This window comes from Xylona heveae, assembly GCF_001619985.1.
Source record: "Xylona heveae TC161 unplaced genomic scaffold L228scaffold_8, whole genome shotgun sequence".
In the NCBI taxonomy this organism is placed as follows: Eukaryota; Fungi; Ascomycota; class Xylonomycetes; order Xylonales; family Xylonaceae; genus Xylona; species Xylona heveae.
In genome coordinates this window covers 144,938-165,623 of record NW_017264200.1, presented here as the reverse complement: position 1 = coordinate 165,623, position 20,686 = coordinate 144,938, and the positions used below count along the sequence as shown (strand labels likewise).

Sequence of the window (20,686 nt, the reverse complement as noted above, 5' to 3'; positions counted from 1 at the left end):
AAGGGAAAGCATTTTAAAAAGATATTTCCACAAGAATAAATGCATGGATGTATGTCGTCGTAATGCGCAATAAAATACATGTGAAGTGTAACAAAAAAAGAGACACATGATACATGACGAAGAGAGATTTAGAAATTAAAATAAAATAAAGATAAAAACAGAGAAAAAATAAAAAATAAAAAAAACCATGAAGAGAGTGAGAAGAGGCATTAAAAAAAGCATCAAGTCGCGGCGGTCGTAGGGTTGGGACCGAGCCCGAGACGCCGATTACGCTTGATCAGGGTATTAAGCTTCTTTTCAAGGGCTTCTGTTTCTTTGCGGGCGGCGATCAGGGCGGCTTCTGCTTCTTCAGGGTTGAGAAGGGGCATGCTGGGCAGAGCGCCGGCAGTGGAGAGGGGGATGCCAAGACTAGAAACAAAGGGTAATTAGTACTCGTTTCGAAAACAAGTTGAGAGGAATTAGACGGGCAGGGAAAAAATATAAGGAGATAAGGCGCAAGGAAAAAATGGATATTTAAGGCGAGGGAAATTAGACAAAACATACCTAGCGGGATCAGGGGCTCTAAAAGAGCGAGACTCGTCGCCGGCCATGCGGAGACCAAAGTCGGTCAAGGTCTGCGCCGTAATTGATTTGCTAGTCGATGGCAGCGCTGGCATGACATACTGGTTGATATAACCCAGTGCTTCATCGACGCGGACTTTGCTAGTCGGGTCCGTGCCGGGCTTGTGGGACGAAAGACCGCCCTGCCCAGAGGAAGAAGAATATCCTGGGGAATTATTCTGTACGACGCGGCCGCCAATCATGGAGAAACGAGTGTCGCCGCCAGCGGTGGCGCTGCCGTGTCTGGCGTGCATATATCGCGTGGGACCACCAGAAGACATGATTCGTTCTTCAAGCTCGAGGAACCGGTCTTCTTGCTCAGTGGTCAAGCCCCGTAGAGCACAACCGCCAGATGAGATCAACACCCGACTAGAAGGAACGCCTGGCTTTCCGGGAATCCGGATGGGGTGACCCTCTGAAAGCTTGGCTTGGTCCTCGTTGGAGATTGTGACTTTAGTGTCCAAATTCAAAAGCTCATCCGGGCCAATTTCGAACCGATGACCCAAGCCAATCAGCGGTTGAAAAAAAGACATTTTCGAAGTATCAATCTCGCCGGCAGCTTGCAGTTCGGCAATAATTGACGCAGCAGTCAAGGCAGGTTTCTGCGGCGCTGGGGCTTCAGTGGATGATCCTGCAGCACCGGCTGGAGTCGCCTTCTCTTCGGTTGGTTTATTGTTGATGCTGGTGGTGGAAGTAGTCTGCTTTGTTTGTTGAGATGAGGCAGGCCTGTCAACCGGGGCCTCATCTTTGGTCTTTTCCTTGGGCGCCGGAGTGCTTGTTCTACTGCCCTGACCACTATCGCTTGCGCTCGAGGGTTTCTTGACCTTCTTCTTCCGACCAATGATGGGTGCCTGAAATGACTCTTCGGTTGGTTGGCTGGCTGATTCATCGGATTTTTTGGCCAACTCAGCTTGCCGTGCGCGCTCCTGCCTTTGCTTCTTTTGCTGGCTCTTGGTCGTCACCCGGACAGGAGCAGATCCTACCTTGCTTGGAGGGGGAGAACTTGCTCGTGACACTGAGGCTGAAACTACAGAAGCATTATCTGAAATCAGTTCGCTTGCCGGCGTGTCCGGTCTCTGAAGCGAAGCTATACTGGGCTGTCGTGATGGCTGTCTTCCTATAATATTTCCAATTGCACTCATCGTTGACGTTGCCGACGCTGGTGGAGGAGTCTCTGTCTTTGGTGTAGGCACAACTCGAAGCGTTCTTGGTTGGGCCTGTCGGATAGCAGGAGATTCAGAGCGTGAGGCAGCCATGGCCGATGGCGTTTCTGGCCGAGATGCCGCAGCGGCGGTTATTGTTGATCGACTCGCTTTGGTAGATGGCGTCTCAACGTTTGCTGTCTCTTCCGGCTCCTTTAATTCCACCTTCGTTGCGGCGGTTATATCGAGTTTCCCAGGATGTTGGCGCTTGGGAGTCTCGGAGACGGCCTTGGCATCCTGAACTTTTTCAAAGACGGACTGGACAGTATCACCGCTTAGAGCCTTTTCTAGAGATGATTTTCTTTCTTCTCCCCGAAGCGCAGAGTCCTTATCAGATGCAGAGACTACATTTGAGCTGAGTACCGGCTGTTCAGGAGCAATTTTCATTGCAGCAGTATCATCAGACACTGCTGATCTGTCATTCTCAGCTGGCGACGCGGAGCGCCCTCCCTTGTCCAATGTTGCCTCTTTTGAATCAGGTGCACTTCTTGAGGGAGCATTAGCCGGAAGGACAGGAATTGCCGGTGTAATTGAAAGAGGGGTGGAAGAGCGAGACTTCGCGGCCGATTTTGGTTCATTGGCATCAGCACTACCAAGAGCCGCAAGTACTTGGCTGGGGGGGATATTCAGACCCGGAGGAACAGGCGGTGTCGGGCGTCCTGAGGGATAGTCCACGGGGCTAAATGGGGTCTTTGCGGAAGTGCCAAGCAAATTACCGCTCATTGAAACGCCCATGGGCGGCGAAGCATTTGCCAAAGCTCCGAAGTCGTGCTCATCTATGCATGAAACAGTTAGCTTGGGACCGACCTCCTCCAAGATGCTGACAGGAAAAGGGGGAACAAGGCCAGCAGAGACGAAAGTGGCTACAGTAATTATGTACAGCTCCGGAGCATTACGACTCGACTCGGCATAAGGGGACCGCGCACAGCTATCGCTCACGACATCATCTTTTCGCTCACCATCATCGTCTTCGTCACAGGCCAAATAAAACATGAAGTGGAAAAGCAATATAAATAAAGGAGAAAGAAAAGAATGTGTCTTCTAATGCAATTCTCCCCGTGGTACCACAGTACTGACTGGGGAGCTAACGTACACGATGGCCATGACGAAGACGAAGACGGGCGTGTCGTGAAGGTGAAGGATAATCTACCCCACAGCATTATAAAATGCGTAAGCGCAGCTGGCTGAAATGACATGAAACAACAGATGGAAAACAAACGACGCCCAGGGGATACTAGAGATATATCCCAATCGTCTGGATATTGAAATAGATGAAATGCCAGGGTTTCGTCAACAACGCCGAATAATAAAAAAAAAAGGTATGAGACCAAGTCGATATCTTCTGCCCATGCCTCGCTTTCAAAGAAATATTTTCGTACCCGTCATGACCAGGAATGCAAAAGGGTAAAGCCGTAGATAATACGGGCAAGGAGAAAAAACAAATAGACAATTAAAGAAATAAAGAATTTGCTCAAGGGAAGATGGAGGGGTGGGAAGAGGGAATAAAAGATACAAATATGTGCAAATGCCCACATTACCATCTTCCAAAACCGCCACTGTACATCATGCTCGCTGGGTTGTACCCACCTTGACCATGACCACCAAAAAGCCCCTGCCCTGAACCAGCATTTGCTTGATGCATCCTTGCCTGCAAGATACTCGGGTCCGCAAGATCAACTATTCCACCTCCCCCAGAGGAGGAAGTGTTAGCATGTCTGTGCTTCTTCCCCTTCTTCTTCTGCTTCTGGGGTCCAGCGTCCTGAAAGGTAGCCGACTGTCCCCCATAAAGCGAGCTGAGAAGGCCTGGAGCAGGGGCTGGAGTTGAGGTCGAAGGATAGTGGTGGAGGAAAGAAGAAATCATGTACTCACGCTTTGCGGCATCAAACTGACCCGTCCCAGTACTGCTAGTTGCACTTCGGCCTCGAATCAATTCCCGCATAAGATCCGCGCCGTTCTCCTTTTGTGGAAGATTTGCTGAACCGAAACCAATACCACCGCCCATGGCGTTAGCGAAACCGTGACCTTGACCAAACATGCCGCCTCCAGTAACTGGTGGAGTGCCGGTGGGTTTGAGACCGGGGGGCGGGCCCTGTACGGTAGTTCCGTGGAATTGTCCAAGTGGCTGATGTTGAGAAAGTTGTTGACTAAGTTGATGCGCATTGGTAGGCATCATAGAGGACTGTTGAGCCATGAGCTTGGCATTGGCAGCTGGCTTCACAGACGCAGAGGCGGAAGCAGAATCATTTGCAAAGGTGAAGCGAGAAGAATGACGCATGTGACCTTGTGCAGCGGCCAGGTGTTGCTGCTGATTTTGGAAAAGACCAGCATTCGGCTGTGCATTTTGTGCAAGTCCAAGGTTCTGAGAATATTGATCCAAGACGTTGCTTGCCTGAGTATTACCTGACCTCAATAGTAACAGTTGCTGCTGTTGCAAGGGCGTCAGGCTTCGGCCATTGATCGTCAGATTCGACAGATTGTTGGCGAGAGCAAAGGGGGTGCTGAATCCGGGAGCAGGAGCGGTAGTGGTAGGAATCGGTTGTTGAGAAGGGGGTTGGATGACCTGTCGACGTGGTTCTGGTAGTGACTCGCCGGTGCCTTCCACAGAGCCTGGCTGTACATCTGGTTCGCCACCAAGCTGTAAGCTTCCGCTTCTCGTGTTTTCCTCAAAGTCACCAGCAGACGCTTGTTGAAGGGCCGCCTGTACTTCTTCCTCTTCAAGTTCCTGACGCTCCTTTTCCTCTTGCTCCCGAACAGCACGGCGTTTAATGCCACCATTATTATCAAAGAGAGGAAGAAATCGCATAGCTTCAAGCTCTTCAGCGGTGAACATCCCCTCTGCAAAATTGAACTTGAACGTTGGCGAACAGACCGACTTCAGCAGCTTCCTTAACAGATGTTGGACACGTTGCGAGGGTGTATCGGGTGAGACTGTTGGACTAGGTGATGCTGCTGCGGGAGTAGAAGGCTCGGACGCGAATGGCGGTTCTTCTATGCCGGTCGATTTGTCCTCTTCAGCAGGCTCTGGGACACTCTGAGGAGCGACAGCAGCATTCAATATTCTGGGACTAGGTACTGCTGCCGACGTTGGATGACTGGTCCTTCGATCTTGCTGCTTTGTGGCCCAGTTGACTGTAGCCGGTAACGCAGAGCCGTCGCCGCTTTCAGCCGGACTTCCTGTACCTTCCCGGCTCATTTCACGGGTCATTGTAGCAGCGGCAATGGTCTGCGGTGTCTGCTGGGGAGGAGGTTGCGGCTGAGGCTGATTAGGGTTACTCGATTGTCCGGGTCTCTGCGTCGAGACAACATTCATGGAAGACAAGTCTTGTCGCGTAAAGGAGTCATTCTCCTCGCCCGGCTCGTGCAAAAACATGCAATTCCTATTCATACACTGCTCGTTACGCAGGTAGGCCGAACAATATTTGGTAGTTCCATACTGCGCCCTATGAAAAGGTTAGGGTGGATTTGACCTGTAAGATTTTGACAAAAGGTTTTACCTTAATACACGGTCGCCATTTTGTGAGCCATCTACCGCAGCGATGCAAGTCGCCGCATCTTGCTTCCGAGCGTAGGTCACATAAACCCCCAAAGAATGATTCGGATGCGAGCCATCTTTGGCTTTACTGACGACGATCTTAACGATCTTGCCATATTGTCCAAAGTATTGTTCTCCACGAAGCGTTTGCAACAAGTCCTCTTCGCGGATCTTGGGATTCAGCCCCACGACGTATACGAGGTTCTTCTGGACGACTCTTAAGCCTGAAAGGTGTTTCCGATTCAATACTTCGACTTCACGCTTTTGGGCCTCTTTCTGTCGTGCAGCTGCCTTCTTTCGAGCTTGCTGCGCGAGGTCCGCTTTAAATCTAGTTGACAACGGATCAGTCACCCCGCCATACCTAACAGAAGTTTCTTGGACAGAAAGGTGAACTCACTCTTCTGGACTAACAACCTTCCATTCGATCGTTTTGTCGTCGTACGGCCTTCTGCATGCGGGACAGAGACCATTCAAGTTGTTTCTGATGTTGTTGAAACAAAATTGACAGATCTGAAAAAGAGTTTCAAGTCAGCTGTCTTATCTCTATCGCACGAAGCATTCTCCAGCAAGCCTGAAGTAGATGCTTCTCCGATGCCGATCTATACATATCGGTATAAGCAGATGAAATTGTCAAGTCAGAAACCAACCTTATATCCGCACGGGCATGGCTTGAAGTTCCGATCCGAGAGATCAAACTCTTCGACACAGAGTGGACTTGAGAGGGTCAGCGAGTTTGCTCTAAAACAGATCATCCTATCTGAATAGCATAGATGAGTGTTCTCACCAAGTGTCGTCCGAGTCGTCTATGAATACGTCTTGCTGGACGCGACTCGCCATCTTGAGTAGAAAGACGTAGGCCGACTGAGAGCGACCCACTCGTGAAAGGAGATTAGGAGGAAAAAATGGAGTGTAGGGAAAGCGTCGAGAGAGGGAAAAGATAAACGCCTATCGACACGCCGATCAAGAAAACCCAACGCCACTCTTTGAGGGAGCTAAGTACAGAATGCAGACTTAAAGGATTAGGGTGTCAAAGAGCGAGATTGGAAAACTGAGGTATCGATGATTCTCGGCACTCGCGTCAAATCGCCAAATGGGAGTCGCAAGAGGCGAAAGAAGGTACCGGTCACGTGGGGCGCATTAGCCGATCTTGTGGAAAGCCGGTCGCTCGATTACGTAAGTTCTCCTGCCCAGCAAGTCCCCCAACCTCACCGAACTAGACCGGGTCAGTGCTCGGGAAGAGCAAGCCAACGACACCACTGGACAAGTGGAGAAGTCTGGAGAAGTGGGGAAAGCACCGGTCATACTCTTATCCTTAATGTTGATTACCCATTCTTTCTCAAATTCTTGAATTGCTTGAACAAAAATGGCATTGCGAATTAACCGCTGTCGTTTTCTTCATTCCGCTCGTGTCGGAGAAGGTCGTTTGATCAGAGCGGGCACAGCTCGAGCATTCACATCAGCATGTTTACGCATGAAGGATGTGGTTTCAGAGGATATTCCAAACTTGCGACACGCTCAGAGATCTGGTACGGCTGTTGCCTAGATCCATTGCATAAATTGAGAGCCTACTAAACTTTTCTAGCTTCTGGAATTGTTCATGAGCCCATTGTTAACCCAGCCGATAAATATCAAGCTCAGTCGGCCAACCTTCACAAATACGGCCAATATCTGATGTCGTGTTTGCCCAAATATATTCAACAATTCTCCGTTTGGAAGGACGAGCTCACTATTTACATTCCCCCTGCGGGTGTGATTCCAGTCTTCAACTTTCTCAAATACCACACTGCGGCCGAGTATACACAAGTCTCTGATATCACGGCCGTGGACTATCCCACTCGTGACCAGCGCTTCGAGGTTGTGTACAATCTCCTCAGCGTCCGCCACAACTCACGTATTCGAGTGAAAACTTACGCAGATGAGGCTACTCCGGTCCCCAGTATCACCGATCTCTACGATGGCGCCAATTGGTATGAAAGAGAAGTCTACGATCTATTCGGCGTCTTCTTTGTCGGCCATCCGGATCTCAGACGTATCATGACTGACTATGGGTTTGACGGTCATCCCCTGCGAAAAGACTTTCCATTGACCGGATACACGGAGATCAGATATGATGAAGAGAAGAAAAGAATTGTTGTTGAGCCATTGGAATTGACACAGGCGTTCCGCAATTTTGAGGGCGGTAGCAGCACATGGGAACAGGTCGGGCCTGGTAAAGATCGCAAGCCCGATGAGGTTAGTCAGTAATCCCAATATCGCGATACGTCTATACTAATCTTGCAATCAGTTCAAATTGCCAACCCCAAAACCCGAAGAGAAGAAGGAAGATCAGAAGAAATAACAATATTTAGCGTCAGGGCGTAATCACTTAGGCACATACTCGAAGACTGATTTGGTATTGCAAGGCAATTGTCACATATCCGAGCTTAGATCGCAACTGTTGAGCATTGAGCCTATACTCAGCATATGTATCGTATTACAATTGTTTGTTACTTGAGACTTAATGACTAATTTTAAAAAGGTACTGTATATTTATTAAACGTATGGGCCTTCTTGAATGACCTCAATATTCTTTAATCGCTTTTCCTAGAGTAGCAGGCCAATTGCAGAGCGGTTGCATTAGAGTAACTTTTTCTCGTCAATAGGATCACCAATGTCACCAAGCACAAGCTCGTCTCTGCCCCATATAAGCGCGATAACTGCACCGGCTGGTCCTGTCAAGATTGTCAAACCGACCACCTTAAGGGCAAGGTCGAACCATCCATGAGGCGAAATTCGGCCGGCATGAGCATTGCGGTTAAGGACCAAGGCCCAAATAAGCGTTGCAGTGCATCCAACGATTTCGTCCCACTGCATGAACCGGAGGGCGCCTTGTCCTAGAGATACAATCGTATCCTTTGTCCATGGAGCTACGGGTGCAAAAGCGCGCAACGGATGGAACGCGGCGCGGTACTCCGACACAAACACGTTCGGGAACAGGATCGGTGCCACTGACAAGGTGACTGAAGCAACATGCGCAAGGGCAGCCAAAGCGAAGGCGCCAAAGTAGACAGTTCGCAGGCACCGGAGCACTACCGCATTGCGCTCAGCTGCCGATCGGTATGATCGCTCCTTGGCTGGCAGAATTGGTGAAAGCACGGCGCAAAGAATCAATTGGCTCAGTGTGATCCATAATGGGAATGCTTGCCACAAGGCAATGAAATTCTGTTGTGTCGCGTAACTGAAAAAATCAGGTGCTGGAAGGCAGGCGAGAACAGACGGAATCACCACTCCGAGAATGACTGAGAATGGAAGAACGAGTAGATGCCCTGGCCAGATGACAAGATTTGCAGCAGGCGTGTTTGGAGATTTCCTTGAGGGTTCTAAGCTTGCCGGCGAAGTGAAAAGATGAAGAGCCAAGAGAAGAGGCGCAGCAGTAGCAAAGTCTACATTTTGCGCCATTAAACCCCAGAAAGTAGTACTATTTCAAAAATTGTCAGCTGGCACGGTAAGGCGACTGAAAGGATTATCCAATAGCGTACAATGATACGACTCTCCACTTGTTGCTCAGCCGGTAGCTTTCAACCACAAAGACCACCCAAATAGCAATGAAATTTGCAACAAATTTGAACGCGTGCAAAGATGCCTCTGGGGTTCTTCCGTCGACCAGAGGGTACCAGAATGTTACAAGTATTGCAAGCTGCTTATCCAGAGCGGGGATGCCGACATATTGAAGTTTCAGCGGTTCTTCTGTGCCCGGAAGAAATGAATTCTGGTTTTCTACCAACGACATGATCTGATCGAAAAAGCCATTTCGAAATGAAAGGGACCAGGTTGAATAAAATCCAGCAGCTGATAAGCAGAGGAGTAACACCTTAGCAATCCCACTGAATGTGAGCATGATGAGAAGCTGGGAAGGCTACTAGCTCGAAATATGGCACGACAGGCAATGTAAATTAAATCCAAAGACTCAAGCTTCGAATTGGCCTCATAAGAAGGGAGATGAGATAGAAGTTATCCGTGCGGACGATTTTCCAATTAACCCCGCATGATTATTGTTGTCTGGTCGAGGTCGAAACGGTTCTTGCTTGGCTTTCGTAAGAGTAAACCCAAACCCGGAAGGCAACAAGCCGCTGCTGAGTCTGGCGGTCGAACTTGGTCCGTGCGCAACTTTATTTTCTGCCAGTCAAACCACCAACCCAAAATCTTCCCACATGCAAATTCGCACACATTCTACAACTTCAATTTCACAACTACACCGGCTGATCGAGCTTGGTGATAGTCGCCATTGCACTCTATAAAATGCCAAAACGAAAGCATGGAGATGCTCTCGGCGAGGGCAGGGAGGTCCGTCTTGACCGCATGATCGCAGTGCGAAGGAAGCACGCAGAAGAAAAGATTGTGCATGGCATTAAACTCCTGAACAAAGCGCTGAAGACTGCGAGGGGCTTTGAGAGGCAAAAGCTTGGAAGACGCCAGAAAACCGCTAAATCACAGAAGAATGAAGCAGACCTGGCGCGACTTGATGCCGAGATCGAAGCACTAAAGGTGAGTTGCAATGAACCTAGAACAAATCATTGTCGACAATTTTTGAATAGCTAAAGAACGATGGAAATCTATAGAGTCTTGACTTTATCAAAGTCGCTCAAAATCACCTTTATAAAGTCCTGCTCAAGACAAAGACTATCGCATCATCCCCAAGCTTTCCTCCGGACATCGAAGCGAAACTCAAGGTCATTCAAGCGCCGCTCTCACCCGCAATAGCCAATGTAACAGCCCGCCTGTATGCATCGAATCCGGTCAAGACGACTATGGGGGATGTCACCGCCTCAATCCGATATGTGCTTGGGGTCGGGGAACATGCCCCGAAGCAAAACCAGACTGAATCACAAACTGATGCATCCCCGGGAGAAGACGGCGAAAGCGATGCTGAAGAGAAACAACCGAAGATGGCAAAGAAAGAGGCACCTACAAAGATCGCCGAATCAGACTCGCCCGGATTCGAGGGGTCTGGTTCGGGCGAATCAGAGGATGAGCGGGGCCCAGTTCCAGATGTTGAAGATGAGGAAGACGAAGAAGACTATTCCAGATATAATGCACGTCTGGCATCCTCGTCTGATGAAGGATCTGAGGATGAAGACGAAGACGGAATTGCAGAGATTCGGGGCTGGTCCAAAGCTGAACGTGCTCGCAATGCTCGTCATTCAGCATCTCCTACTCCTTCTGATGATCGCTCTTCGTCCCCTCCTCCAAATAAATCGAAGAAGCAGAAGACAGAAGCTGCGCCGCCGAAAAGCACAACCTTCCTGCCATCTCTTATGATGGGAGGTTATCTGTCAGGATCGGAGTCGGAGCCAGAGGACGATATCCCCGAGAACCAACCACGGAAGAATCGAAGGGGACAACAGGCTCGAAGAGCACTCTGGGAGAAGAAGTTCGGAAGCGGAGCCAAGCATCTGCAGAAGGCCGGTCGAGATGCCGATTGGGATCCTCGACGAGGTGCCCGGGGAGCTGACGACAGAGATCCAAAAGCTAGATTCAGAGGCCGCGGTGCAAAACCTGGCGGTTACGGTCAGTCAAAAGCAAAGCCTGACCAGATGACTGGCGCAAATAATATGCCCGTTGGACCTCGGAAGGCCAAAAATGATGACCAAGGGCCTTTGCATCCGTCATGGCAGGCGGCTAAGCTGGCCAAGGAGCAAAAGCAGGCGTCTTTCCAGGGAAAGAAGGTCGTCTTTGATTAATTGTATTATGATACCAGGCCAACAGCTAAGCTGCAGTGTAAAAGTTCTGCCATTTTTTTGCTTGTTTTTGGACTGGACATGGGTAGCACGGGTCGCATTGCCGCATATACTGTTTAGAATCGCATCTTCTCAAATCAAATCGGTACTTTCCTAGTATCGTCTCATTTTTTCAATCTTGTCCAATCTGACATTTGACATAGAACTAATAATAAGTGGGCTGACTGTTTGGGACGGAAAGATGACCGCTGGTGTAACCGTGTAATCCTGGTGTTCTCAGCCTGTCAAGACTCAGCATTTTCCGCGAGTGCCTTATAATACCAAAGTTCTTTGGTCTCGTTTCTTCATAAACGTCGTCCTCATAAGTATAATCTCCTACAAGTCAGACTGCCGCCTTGTTCCTTAGCAATCAAGTCAATGCCTTACTGGCATGGCTGCATGCTGGCTCGGCGGCAAGAGCGTTAGCGAGAAAACCAACGCATTCCCCTTATCAAGAAGGGCTTTTTATCTTCAGCCTTGCAGGTCGCGGCTTGACAGCACAAAGTCCGTGACCATGGCTGCCTAAGTTGCATTTTCCAATCAATGGAGGTCCCATAAACGGCACAGCAAGGCAAGAATGATCTTTGGCTCTAATATCCGGGGATCGAAGGCGGGGTAAGGAGCCTGGAATAATTTTCCCACAACACTACTCCTCGTACTGTTCTGTACTCATTATAAAGATGCTGGTTTCTGCCAGTTTCTGTTGCGTTTGCTTTGGAAGATTTCAACCTGTGTACTCATTTCTGCTATTTAATCAAAATCTCATTTCTCCACAAGGCATACCTCAAGTCGCACACTTCGAGCTTCAGAAGTCCAAAATGCCGAACTGTAGCAAATGTGGATACAACAATATAACCGGAAGGTACAAATGCACGAATTTGATTAAAGATCCTCAAGATCCTCTAAAGCTAGTTGTCTGCAATGCGGAACTCCCTGTTAGCGTGGCTCCCCTGTCTAACGCTCCTCCTCCATCGAAGAAATAGGCGGAGGAAATCAGACAAGTGGTATGAAACCTTCTTGACATTAGTTTGACATTTGCCAGGATTTCTATTCCACTAACGTTTGTTCAATAGTCTTTCCTGATTCAGCCTCCGCATCCTGTCATGGCTGTTCTATATAACAAGCAGGCTCATCGCCTGCGTCCGGTCTTTCCATTAGTACCACGTTATGGTTTTGGTTTGCGATAGCACAGTCATTCCAGCGACAGACTTTGGAATCGGGGAAGTCAGCTCTATCAGAGAAGCTTGGAGTAACTAGTACTATATTATATCAAATGATGTGCTTGCTTCAGAGCCTTTAACCCGTATTCGTAACGCTCCACACTACAGGAGGAGCGTTGGATTTTGAGAGACTTAAATTCATAACCCAATTTTACGGCATTTACGTTTCGAGACCAAACCACTCGGCCCAGTCGTAGGCAAACCACTGAAAGCCATTCCCAATCAGTGCATCGCGAAGCATGATCATCCACTGTCTCCTATCGCCCGCACAGCCCCACTCAAATTCGAAACCCGGGGAGAAGGACGGTTTTGTTGCTATAAAACCTTTCGGAAGAAATCCCACGCCGGCCCAGTCCAAGATGCCTGATACAACAACCTTTTCTTGACGTCTTTCTACCATGATGTTTGTGGGTCCAAGGTCTTGGTGGTAAAAGACAAATTCATTCTGTTCTTTCCCCCATATTGTCTCGAAGTTGCTGCCACAATCCGGGTCAAGGAAACAATCAAAATGCGTGGGTTGTGGTGTACCACGTTTCATAAGATATGGCTCCATTACTCTCTTTCCGGTCGCACTGACAACTGCATCTCTGGATAAGGATGACAGTATCTTGACAATATCTGCCACTTGATGAGCGACCTCTTGTTGCTCGATCTCACTCAGACTTTCCCAGGCGGTATTGAGGACCTCACCGGGCATTGTCCGCATTAGAAGATGCGAGAACTGTCCTTTTTCATCGATGTAATGTTTCATAATGGAAGGAACGGGTACATTAGGAAAGTTCTGCTGGACAAATTCGATAGTTGTAGCTTCTGTTTCGATTTCCGGTGACCAAAGACACGACTTGAAGTATGCTGAATTCCCGATTCTCCATACAGAGGAAGAGTAGAAGGTTCGGACGCAGACTATTGGACCTTCCGGGTCTGGGTTTGTCCAAGAGCGAACAGGCTCGTCAAATGTCTGAAGAGAATACCCTGAGCCATCAATATCTGTCCATGCGCAGCTAATGTCAGCGGGCTCATGTCGTTCGCACAGAAGGGACGACCCTAGAAGCCACCGATTAGGTGCCAGTTGCTTGATAGTATCACGGAAAGGGCCATTCTCATGCGGAACAAGATTTGAAGGCATTCCGATGTTGGGGCGCGAGTAGATGAAATTATATATCAACTTGGACACATGTAGCATCAGGTATAAACAATGTTAAGAGTCCCTGGGTACACTAAAGACAAGTAGAGTAACTGGGATGGCCCTTAGCACAGGTACCTGCACCCAGTGAGTGCAAGGCTGAACGACTTTGACTTAGCGAACGGGTAGCGCTGACCAATAGTGAGCCAAGTTGCTGACGCATGGTTTACCCCTCGCGGGGCCCTGACGGGAAAGGTCTCGATAAGGGAATTTTTCCTCCAATTTAGGTGATTGTCATCGTCAATATAATCTCGTATGTCCACTCTGTTCCGTCGACTCTTTTCTTTCCCACTCACCCCGTGGAATCACCAGGTCAGACACGTCTCGATCGGGTACAGGAATATGACTGGAATCGCAGACAAATACGACGGTACGTCGCCCCAGTTTTCAACTTCTACGCGGCTTCTTGAACGAATTGCTGACAAGAATACTCCCCACTGCAGCCCCGGTGCGCATTGCCGTCATTGGCGGCACGGGTCTCAAGAGCTTGCCAGGCTTCACCCACGTTGCGAACCTGAATGTTGAAACTCCCTGGGGCAAGCCATCTTCTCCCATCTCCATCCTGCACCACGCTTCGCCCAGCACCGGACACCCGATTCCGATCGCTTTCCTCTCGAGACACGGTCTGCACCACGAAATCGCTCCCCATGAGGTTCCTGCGCGGGCTAATATCGCGGCCCTCCGCTCCATTGGTGTTCGAACCATCATCGCCTTCTCTGCTGTTGGCAGTCTCCAGGAGGAGGTCCGCCCCCGAGACTTTGTCGTTCCCGATCAGGTCTTCGACCGTACAAAGGGCGTGAGACCCTGGACGTTCTTTGAGGGCGGCATGGTTGGCCACGTTGGCTTCGCCGACCCTTTTGATAGCACGCTGTCCAAGATTGTCGCCAAGTCTGGCCACGCATTGGAGGGCGACGGCATTACCTTGCATGACAAGGGAATGATTATTTGCATGGGTGAGACTATCTATAGACTTTTTGATTCTTCCTGTCAGCGCCTATAGAGAAGCAAGTGATCAATACTGACGGTTATTGCCAGAGGGTCCTCAATTCTCCACGCGCGCTGAGAGCAACATTTACCGCAGCTGGGGCGGCACCGTTATCAACATGTCCGTTCTCCCCGAAGCTAAGCTCGCCCGCGAGGCGGAGATTGCTTATCAAATGATCTGTATGGCTACCGACTACGACTGCTGGCACTCCACGGAGGATGTCAACGTCGAGATGGTCATGGGCCACATGAAAGCCAACTCGGAGAATGCTCGTCGTCTCGTTGGTGCCGTGCTGGATGAGCTCAGCAACGAGAGGCACAGCGACTTGGTCCAAGCGAAGCACCTGGAAGGTTCAATGAAGTTTGCTGGTAGTATGACCGGCAAGGAGGCACGCGGTGCCGACGCATTGAAGAAACTCCAGTGGCTGTTCCCCGGATACTACGACTAAAGGGCTGGTCCCTAGGTCCACTTGGCATTGGTTTGATAGAATGATATAAAGGGTAGATGCTTCGGGATAAATGGCTACTGGTATATACAGTCCCTTTCGTGTACTTCCAGCGAAGTACCTATATCTATATAGCGAAATACAGGAATATTCAAGAAGACCTCCCTCTCAAATGTACTGCTACGTACCACATCTTGACCTTTGTCCGTTGAATTCTCATGTCCCCCGTCATATTCTTGGCTTGTCGTCGTGACATGACTGATTTCTTTCCCGATGTCTTTATCCCCCAAAAGGGACCTTATTCAGTCTCCGAGAGACGCAAGCTAATGAGTCTATCCTTAGTATTTTATATTTTTTTTTTTTTGCAACATTGGACCGCCACAAGCGCCAGAAGCGAGGAAGTTTGACGCCCCAAGACTTAGTTCAGAATTACCCCTTTCGGTAATTCCAAAACATCGTTGGACGTCTACCGATTCGACGTAGACGTCCGACGACTTTTCTCAGTTACCGTTTTGGGAACCGTTCTAGTGCTCGCCAGCAGACAGAATCCCCAAAGAATTGGAGGAAGTGCCGGTCTAGCGCCTGTAGAAGAGGCCCCAGTGGTGTGGAGGGGCGCTATTTTTGGCAGTGCATAAACCTTGTTGGACGTTTACCACTGTCCCAGTGCCCATACAAAGCTCAAATGGTGACAGAACTTATGTTTTTTCTTATGAAGTGTCAGATTCTGAACATGCATATGGTCCATTTATCCGAAAATTGCCCAGAAGCCCATGTATGGCAATTCGAATTTGGTGGACGGCCCACGATGTTTGTGTATTGCCGCTTTGGGCCGTGTTTAGCGGTTTTGTCGAGGGCTGCCTTATAATTCCATTTATACGCAACTCCCAGTTTTCTTTCACACATGTGATGGTGTGACTTTCGTTATCAAAAATTCATATAGGTAATTGGGCTCATGGTCATGAAGCCCTCGATGAAGAAATATCTCCACAAAGCAACATATTCTCCTTTCCGGTTCTTGCTTATGAGATAAACAGTATTCCGTGTCAGTCACCATCCCAAGTTCTATTGAAGTGCCCAAACGAAAGTGAAAATAACTTGCCACGGTGGACTATATGGTGCATGCTTCTCGGGTTCTTGTAATTAGAATTGCCAGTTCTGATCTTCCAGTTGGATATTCTCATTGCAGATTTGGGTGTATTTCAAGGCTTGGTGTGTGAAGTCGATATTAGTTTGGTATCTGGATCTCTAGTAACAATTAATCAATTGAATTAAATTGAAAGGGGGAAATAACGAAACTAATAAAACCAGAAATATTCATGGAAAATCAAATCCCTACTATAATTTCCAAGAATGCCAAGAAATTTCAATTTAAAATACATTGCAGAATAAATGTAAGTAATACAAAAGAAGCTTAATTCAGCTTTGGAGATGTTTCTTTTGAGACACCAATGCTTAGCCATACCAATGAGTTATAACTAGCTTAGCGACCGCTTGCGGCGTTCTTAGCGCAAAGCTTGATCTAGCCGCAAGGCCGCTGGAGCCATGACGCTTTGGAAAGCTTATGCCGTCACACACCTAAAAGGTCATTCGAGTAAATATAATCGGAATTTCTGGTTTGAATATATGATGCCGGATCTCTAAATTCCAATACTGTTACGTGATATTTATCGTTGATCGTTCTTTCACCTTGACTTGACAAATATTTGTGGGGCCGAAGCCGGCGGGAACTCGTGCACCACTCCCCGCAGCCGAAACAGACATATGACATAGAATCTACACACGCTCCGCTTTTTGCAAGTACCTTTTATCATATCTTTCACCAAAGCTTTGCCTCCGAATCTATCACTAGATATATTATTCCGCCGACTTGACACGTTTCTATTCGAGAAATTGGAGAACGTTTCCAGGCTCCATCTAGCTCTACCTCTAGCTCTCAGAAGAATCTATCCAAGATTGAGCATTCTGAATACTTTCCAGCATGTCTTCCATTGAAGCGGCGAATCTTTTCAACGTCAAAGGACTCGTGGCAGTCATTACCGGCGGAGGGTCAGGTACGATACCAGTAGCACATGTGCCACCCTATGCTGCACTCATTGACGTGATTACTTACTCTTTATAACACCGTAGGAATTGGGCTCATGATGGCAAAGGCCTTGGAAGCCAATGGTGCAGCCAAGGTATACATAATTGGCAGAAGGCAAGAAGTCCTTGACGAGGCAGCCAAACAAGCCAAACACGGCAATATTGTGCCTATACAAGGGGACGTTTCCTCAAAGGAAGACCTCCAGCGCGCCGCAGCAATTATTCAGAAAGATATCGGGTACGTCAATGTGCTCATTGCCAACCAGGGAAAGACGGGTCCTGGCGTGAAAGAACTGAAAAAGGATGCCTCATTAGAGGAATTCCAAGATTTTCTCTGGAACATGCCAGCGGAAGACTTTACGTCTACATTGGAAACTAATACGACCGCTACGTTCTACTCGGTTGTCGCATTCTTGAAATTGCTGGACGAAGGAAACAAAAAGGGCAACATGGGCCTTACTAAAAGCCAGGTCATTGCCACGAGCAGCATATCGTCTTACAGCAGGGTCATCACTTCTGGATATGCGTACTCGGCAAGCAAAGCTGCGGTGACACATCTCATGAAGGCCATGGCGACAAATCTCGTCCCGTACGATATTCGGAGTAATGTTATCATGCCTGGAGGTAAGTTTTTTAGCTTCTAGAAAAAGGATGGAGGATTGGTTTCTGATTCTTGAAAACTTGGTTCATTCCAGTCTACCCGTCTGATATCACTGCGGCCATGTTCGGTTCCATGGACGCTGTTATGAACACCCAGTTCCCCCGTTCGGCATTCCCGGCACAAAGATCTGGCTACGAGGAGGATATGGCGGGCGTTGTCTTGTTTCTAACTTCAAGAGCTGGGGCCTATTGCAATGGAAACGTTTTAGTTACGGATGGCGGCAGACTGGGCATAGTACCGGCCTCCTACTAACGATGTGACATTTCTAGCTGCTTGAGCTCGCAGCCGCAGATGATGCTTGTTAGCGCCATGGAAGGAGATGGACAGTTCGGTTCATAGACATTTTGCATCGAGTAACCAAACGGAAGTTAAGAAATATGCAAGTGATCTATATATAACGTTTAGACCTTTGCATCTAGCTCAACGTCAAATGAAAGAAAAGCTTCAAACTATACACCTATGAAACTGCCAAACTTTTGGATCAATGACAACCAAGCCGAACCACCGAATACCGAAACGCCTCGATGCTATGCTATTACATTCGCCTGAACACATTGCCGCTTGCACTCCGACGGCTATCCGGTCCACGGGCCTTTGTTCGGCCATGGTCAAAAGCCTCTCGGTTCGCTCTCTGCGGTTTGCCTTTAGGCTCCGGTGCAAAGGTGATTTGCTTTTCACCAACCACGCCAGCACCACGGGCGCCGCCTCTGCCACGTCTTTCCCGGCCGCCCTCCTTCATGTTGCGAGAACCAAAAGACCTGTCTCGCCTCTCTTGGGGCTTGCGAGATGATGATGAGACCTGCATCTGTGGCTGCGCCGGTCGTTGGCCGGCCTTCTTGTAGGACGCCGTTGATATTCTGTCGTCTCTTCTCGATTTTTGCTGAGGTCGCTCTTCTTCGCTGCTAGACTCATCGTCATCATCCTCAGACGAACTGTTAGCCCTGCGCTCGTCGAGTTCTTCCTCCTCGACAGCGGTCAGACCACGCTTAGGAGGAGCCGCCTCAACCTTGGTGCTTGGGTTGAGAGCACGGAATTCGTGCGAAGTCTCGTCCACAGCGAAATCCTCATCCTTGAACAGGTTGGAGAAACGAGAATCGGTAAGCAGGCCTTCTTCGCCACCTTCCTTATCGCTCTCTCTGTCCTCAGCATTATCCACATCCATAGCCTGGTCGGCGGGAGCAGCACGCTCCTGGCCCTTCTCAATAAGGTGTCGGGCACGTCTCCGCTCTTCCTTCTCCTGTCGCTCCAACATCTTCTCGGCAAGTTTACGGTTGACCTTGACCGAAACCTTCTTAGAGCCGCGGATACGGGATTCGCGTTCGCGGTTGATCTTTTCCTGGATACTTTTGGCGCGCTGTTGTTCCCACGACTCTGGCTGAGAGATCAGTCTTGCCTCCTCGTACAGTCTCTGAGCAACAAAGTAACCATGCATATACGGCCGGAGGAGATTTGTCGTGCCAACAAGATGGTCCAGATTGAGGGACTTCAGCTGAGGAACAGTCAAGAACTTGTAATTGTCGTAGACCTCGCCAGCGGTCTGGCCATTGTAGGCATTCGGGTCGTTTGGATCCTCAGCCATTTCCTCAACGAGGTTATCTAAGAAGGCGCACCACTTGGGAGCGGGACCGAGTTGAGGGATGAAGAAGGCATGTTGTTGCCGACCTTCGTTCGCAGTCAACAACATGCCGCTATCTTTGCACCACTCCACGTGATGAAGGTCAACAGCCGGTTCCACAGATGTCCAAGGGTCACCGTTCCGGGCATCCCATATCTTGATGATCCGCTTATCCGAGGACAGGATCTTGGGCTCGCTTGTCTGAGCTCGAGTAGCTGTGCTGGAGGCAAGGAACTTGAGTGTTTGAATAGGGTAGCCATAACCCTGGTCCTTCTTCAAAAGCGGCACTGGAGAACGAAGATCGTAAAGATATATCAGGCCGTTTGAAGACCCGCTTGCAAGATTTAGACCAGAGCGATCAAATTCAAGGGCTGTGATTTCATTTCGTCCTTCGAACGAGATTTCAGGCTGCGGCGGAGCCCCCAGAATCCCAACTCTTGCTCTTGATCGAGAATCCCAGAATTCTACGGTACCGAGCGAAGTTCCGAACGCAAGAAGATTATGGCTCTCCTCCGCAATCGCACCTGTGTTGACGCTGCCTGTATTGATACCTCCCTGAAGCGCACCACCGCCACTTGAAGTGAAATCGTCGCCGCCAACATCGAGTTCATAGCCCTTCATGAAACGACCTTGCTCAAGATTTAACCGGAAAACCTCGCCATTTCCGTCCGCATTGACACCGACTGATGGCACTAGCGCCTCTGCAGAGCGCTTGTCGTATATCAGGTCTCGACCGTATCTTGGAATTCTTGTGGCATAGTGACAGCCCCCAGGAGTGTGGAATTCGAGGAATCGGTCGGTTTGGAGATGAAGGGATTTCGAATAATCCGAGGAAAGTAAGAGGAAGGTTTGATTGAGTGTATTTGTATGACGAGTAAAGGAGAGCGAGAGGTGAGGGAGATAATGTGTATGGATCTGTGGCTTGTATGTGCCTGCATAAGGTCTGTTAATATATGTAACTCTGGTCTCGTGTGCCTATCGTGCTGAAAGAAGTATTTTCTGCCCAATCCATGAAATACATACCAGTACTCATAACCCACTCTCCATCCTCACTGACACGAATGCATGAGCTAGCCTCCTCAAATTCAAAGTCTTGAAGCAGCTCAACTCGATTGGCAAACTCGGGATCCGTCTTCAGACTCCTCTTGCGCTTCCTTTGCAACCACTCTGGCAGCGGTCGCGCGGTTGACGAACCGGCAATCGTATAGACGGGGACACCGGAGTGATTTGTGAGCTTCATCTTCGGCACAGCTCACGAGCTGAGAAAATTCTCCCCAAGTGGTACGATTGATTTGCCTGTGGCGGGCAGCGACTTTCAAAATAATTTCTTTGGGCGCAGAGAAAAGATGGCGGAGATCTCCGGGACTATGGCCCTTTCTGCCGGCCCATCGGGAAATGCTTATCA

General features: G+C 49.1%; 9 protein-coding genes across 9 annotated transcripts; 5 read left to right on the top strand and 4 right to left on the bottom strand.

Moving 5' to 3' along the window:
• Positions 1-2,836: 2,836 nt before the first annotated feature.
• Positions 2,837-6,396, bottom strand: L228DRAFT_248789 (hypothetical protein). The gene is made up of 5 exons (XM_018332934.1): positions 6,119-6,396; positions 5,982-6,048; positions 5,732-5,844; positions 5,297-5,662; positions 2,837-5,242 (listed from the first exon to the last, which is right to left on the bottom strand). Exons 1-5 carry the CDS (start codon positions 6,169-6,171, stop codon positions 3,337-3,339), a joined length of 2,505 nt encoding a protein of 834 aa, XP_018186592.1. The 5' UTR covers positions 6,172-6,396; the 3' UTR covers positions 2,837-3,336.
• Positions 6,397-6,575: 179 nt separating this feature from the next.
• Positions 6,576-7,711, top strand: L228DRAFT_165172 (NADH-ubiquinone oxidoreductase-like protein 30.4 kDa subunit). The gene is made up of 2 exons (XM_018329418.1): positions 6,576-6,860; positions 6,917-7,711. Exons 1-2 carry the CDS (start codon positions 6,698-6,700, stop codon positions 7,576-7,578), a joined length of 825 nt encoding a protein of 274 aa, XP_018186591.1. The 5' UTR covers positions 6,576-6,697; the 3' UTR covers positions 7,579-7,711.
• A 239-nt stretch (positions 7,712-7,950) lies between these two features.
• On the bottom strand, positions 7,951-9,383 carry L228DRAFT_262102 (hypothetical protein; the record flags this gene model as incomplete). The annotated part of the gene is made up of 2 exons (XM_018334389.1): positions 8,853-9,383; positions 7,951-8,791 (listed from the first exon to the last, which is right to left on the bottom strand). Exons 1-2 carry the CDS (start codon positions 9,209-9,211, stop codon positions 7,951-7,953), a joined length of 1,200 nt encoding a protein of 399 aa, XP_018186590.1. The 5' UTR covers positions 9,212-9,383.
• Positions 9,384-9,529: 146 nt separating this feature from the next.
• Positions 9,530-11,360, top strand: L228DRAFT_262101 (Bud-site selection protein). The gene is made up of 2 exons (XM_018334388.1): positions 9,530-9,858; positions 9,933-11,360. The coding sequence occupies exons 1-2, from the start codon at positions 9,613-9,615 to the stop codon at positions 11,052-11,054; spliced, it is 1,368 nt and encodes a 455-aa protein (XP_018186589.1). The 5' UTR covers positions 9,530-9,612; the 3' UTR covers positions 11,055-11,360.
• Positions 11,361-11,643: 283 nt separating this feature from the next.
• Positions 11,644-12,347, top strand: L228DRAFT_248785 (hypothetical protein). Its single transcript, XM_018332933.1, has 2 exons — positions 11,644-12,094; positions 12,164-12,347. Exon 1 carries the CDS (start codon positions 11,909-11,911, stop codon positions 12,071-12,073), a length of 165 nt encoding a protein of 54 aa, XP_018186588.1. The 5' UTR covers positions 11,644-11,908; the 3' UTR covers positions 12,074-12,094; positions 12,164-12,347.
• Positions 12,229-13,436, bottom strand: L228DRAFT_262100 (hypothetical protein; the record flags this gene model as incomplete). Its single annotated transcript, XM_018334387.1, has 1 exon — positions 12,229-13,436. The coding sequence occupies one exon, from the start codon at positions 13,434-13,436 to the stop codon at positions 12,471-12,473; it is 966 nt and encodes a 321-aa protein (XP_018186587.1). The 3' UTR covers positions 12,229-12,470.
• Positions 13,437-13,741: 305 nt separating this feature from the next.
• On the top strand, positions 13,742-15,089 carry L228DRAFT_248784 (Methylthioadenosine phosphorylase). Its single transcript, XM_018332932.1, has 3 exons — positions 13,742-13,863; positions 13,937-14,446; positions 14,529-15,089. Exons 1-3 carry the CDS (start codon positions 13,836-13,838, stop codon positions 14,924-14,926), a joined length of 936 nt encoding a protein of 311 aa, XP_018186586.1. The 5' UTR covers positions 13,742-13,835; the 3' UTR covers positions 14,927-15,089.
• A 1,626-nt stretch (positions 15,090-16,715) lies between these two features.
• On the top strand, positions 16,716-18,102 carry L228DRAFT_248782 (NAD(P)-binding protein). Its single transcript, XM_018332931.1, has 3 exons — positions 16,716-16,974; positions 17,051-17,629; positions 17,701-18,102. Exons 1-3 carry the CDS (start codon positions 16,902-16,904, stop codon positions 17,916-17,918), a joined length of 870 nt encoding a protein of 289 aa, XP_018186585.1. The 5' UTR covers positions 16,716-16,901; the 3' UTR covers positions 17,919-18,102.
• Positions 17,703-20,607, bottom strand: L228DRAFT_248781 (WD domain-containing protein). The gene is made up of 2 exons (XM_018332930.1): positions 20,305-20,607; positions 17,703-20,213 (listed from the first exon to the last, which is right to left on the bottom strand). Exons 1-2 carry the CDS (start codon positions 20,519-20,521, stop codon positions 18,202-18,204), a joined length of 2,229 nt encoding a protein of 742 aa, XP_018186584.1. The 5' UTR covers positions 20,522-20,607; the 3' UTR covers positions 17,703-18,201.
• Positions 20,608-20,686: the final 79 nt, after the last annotated feature.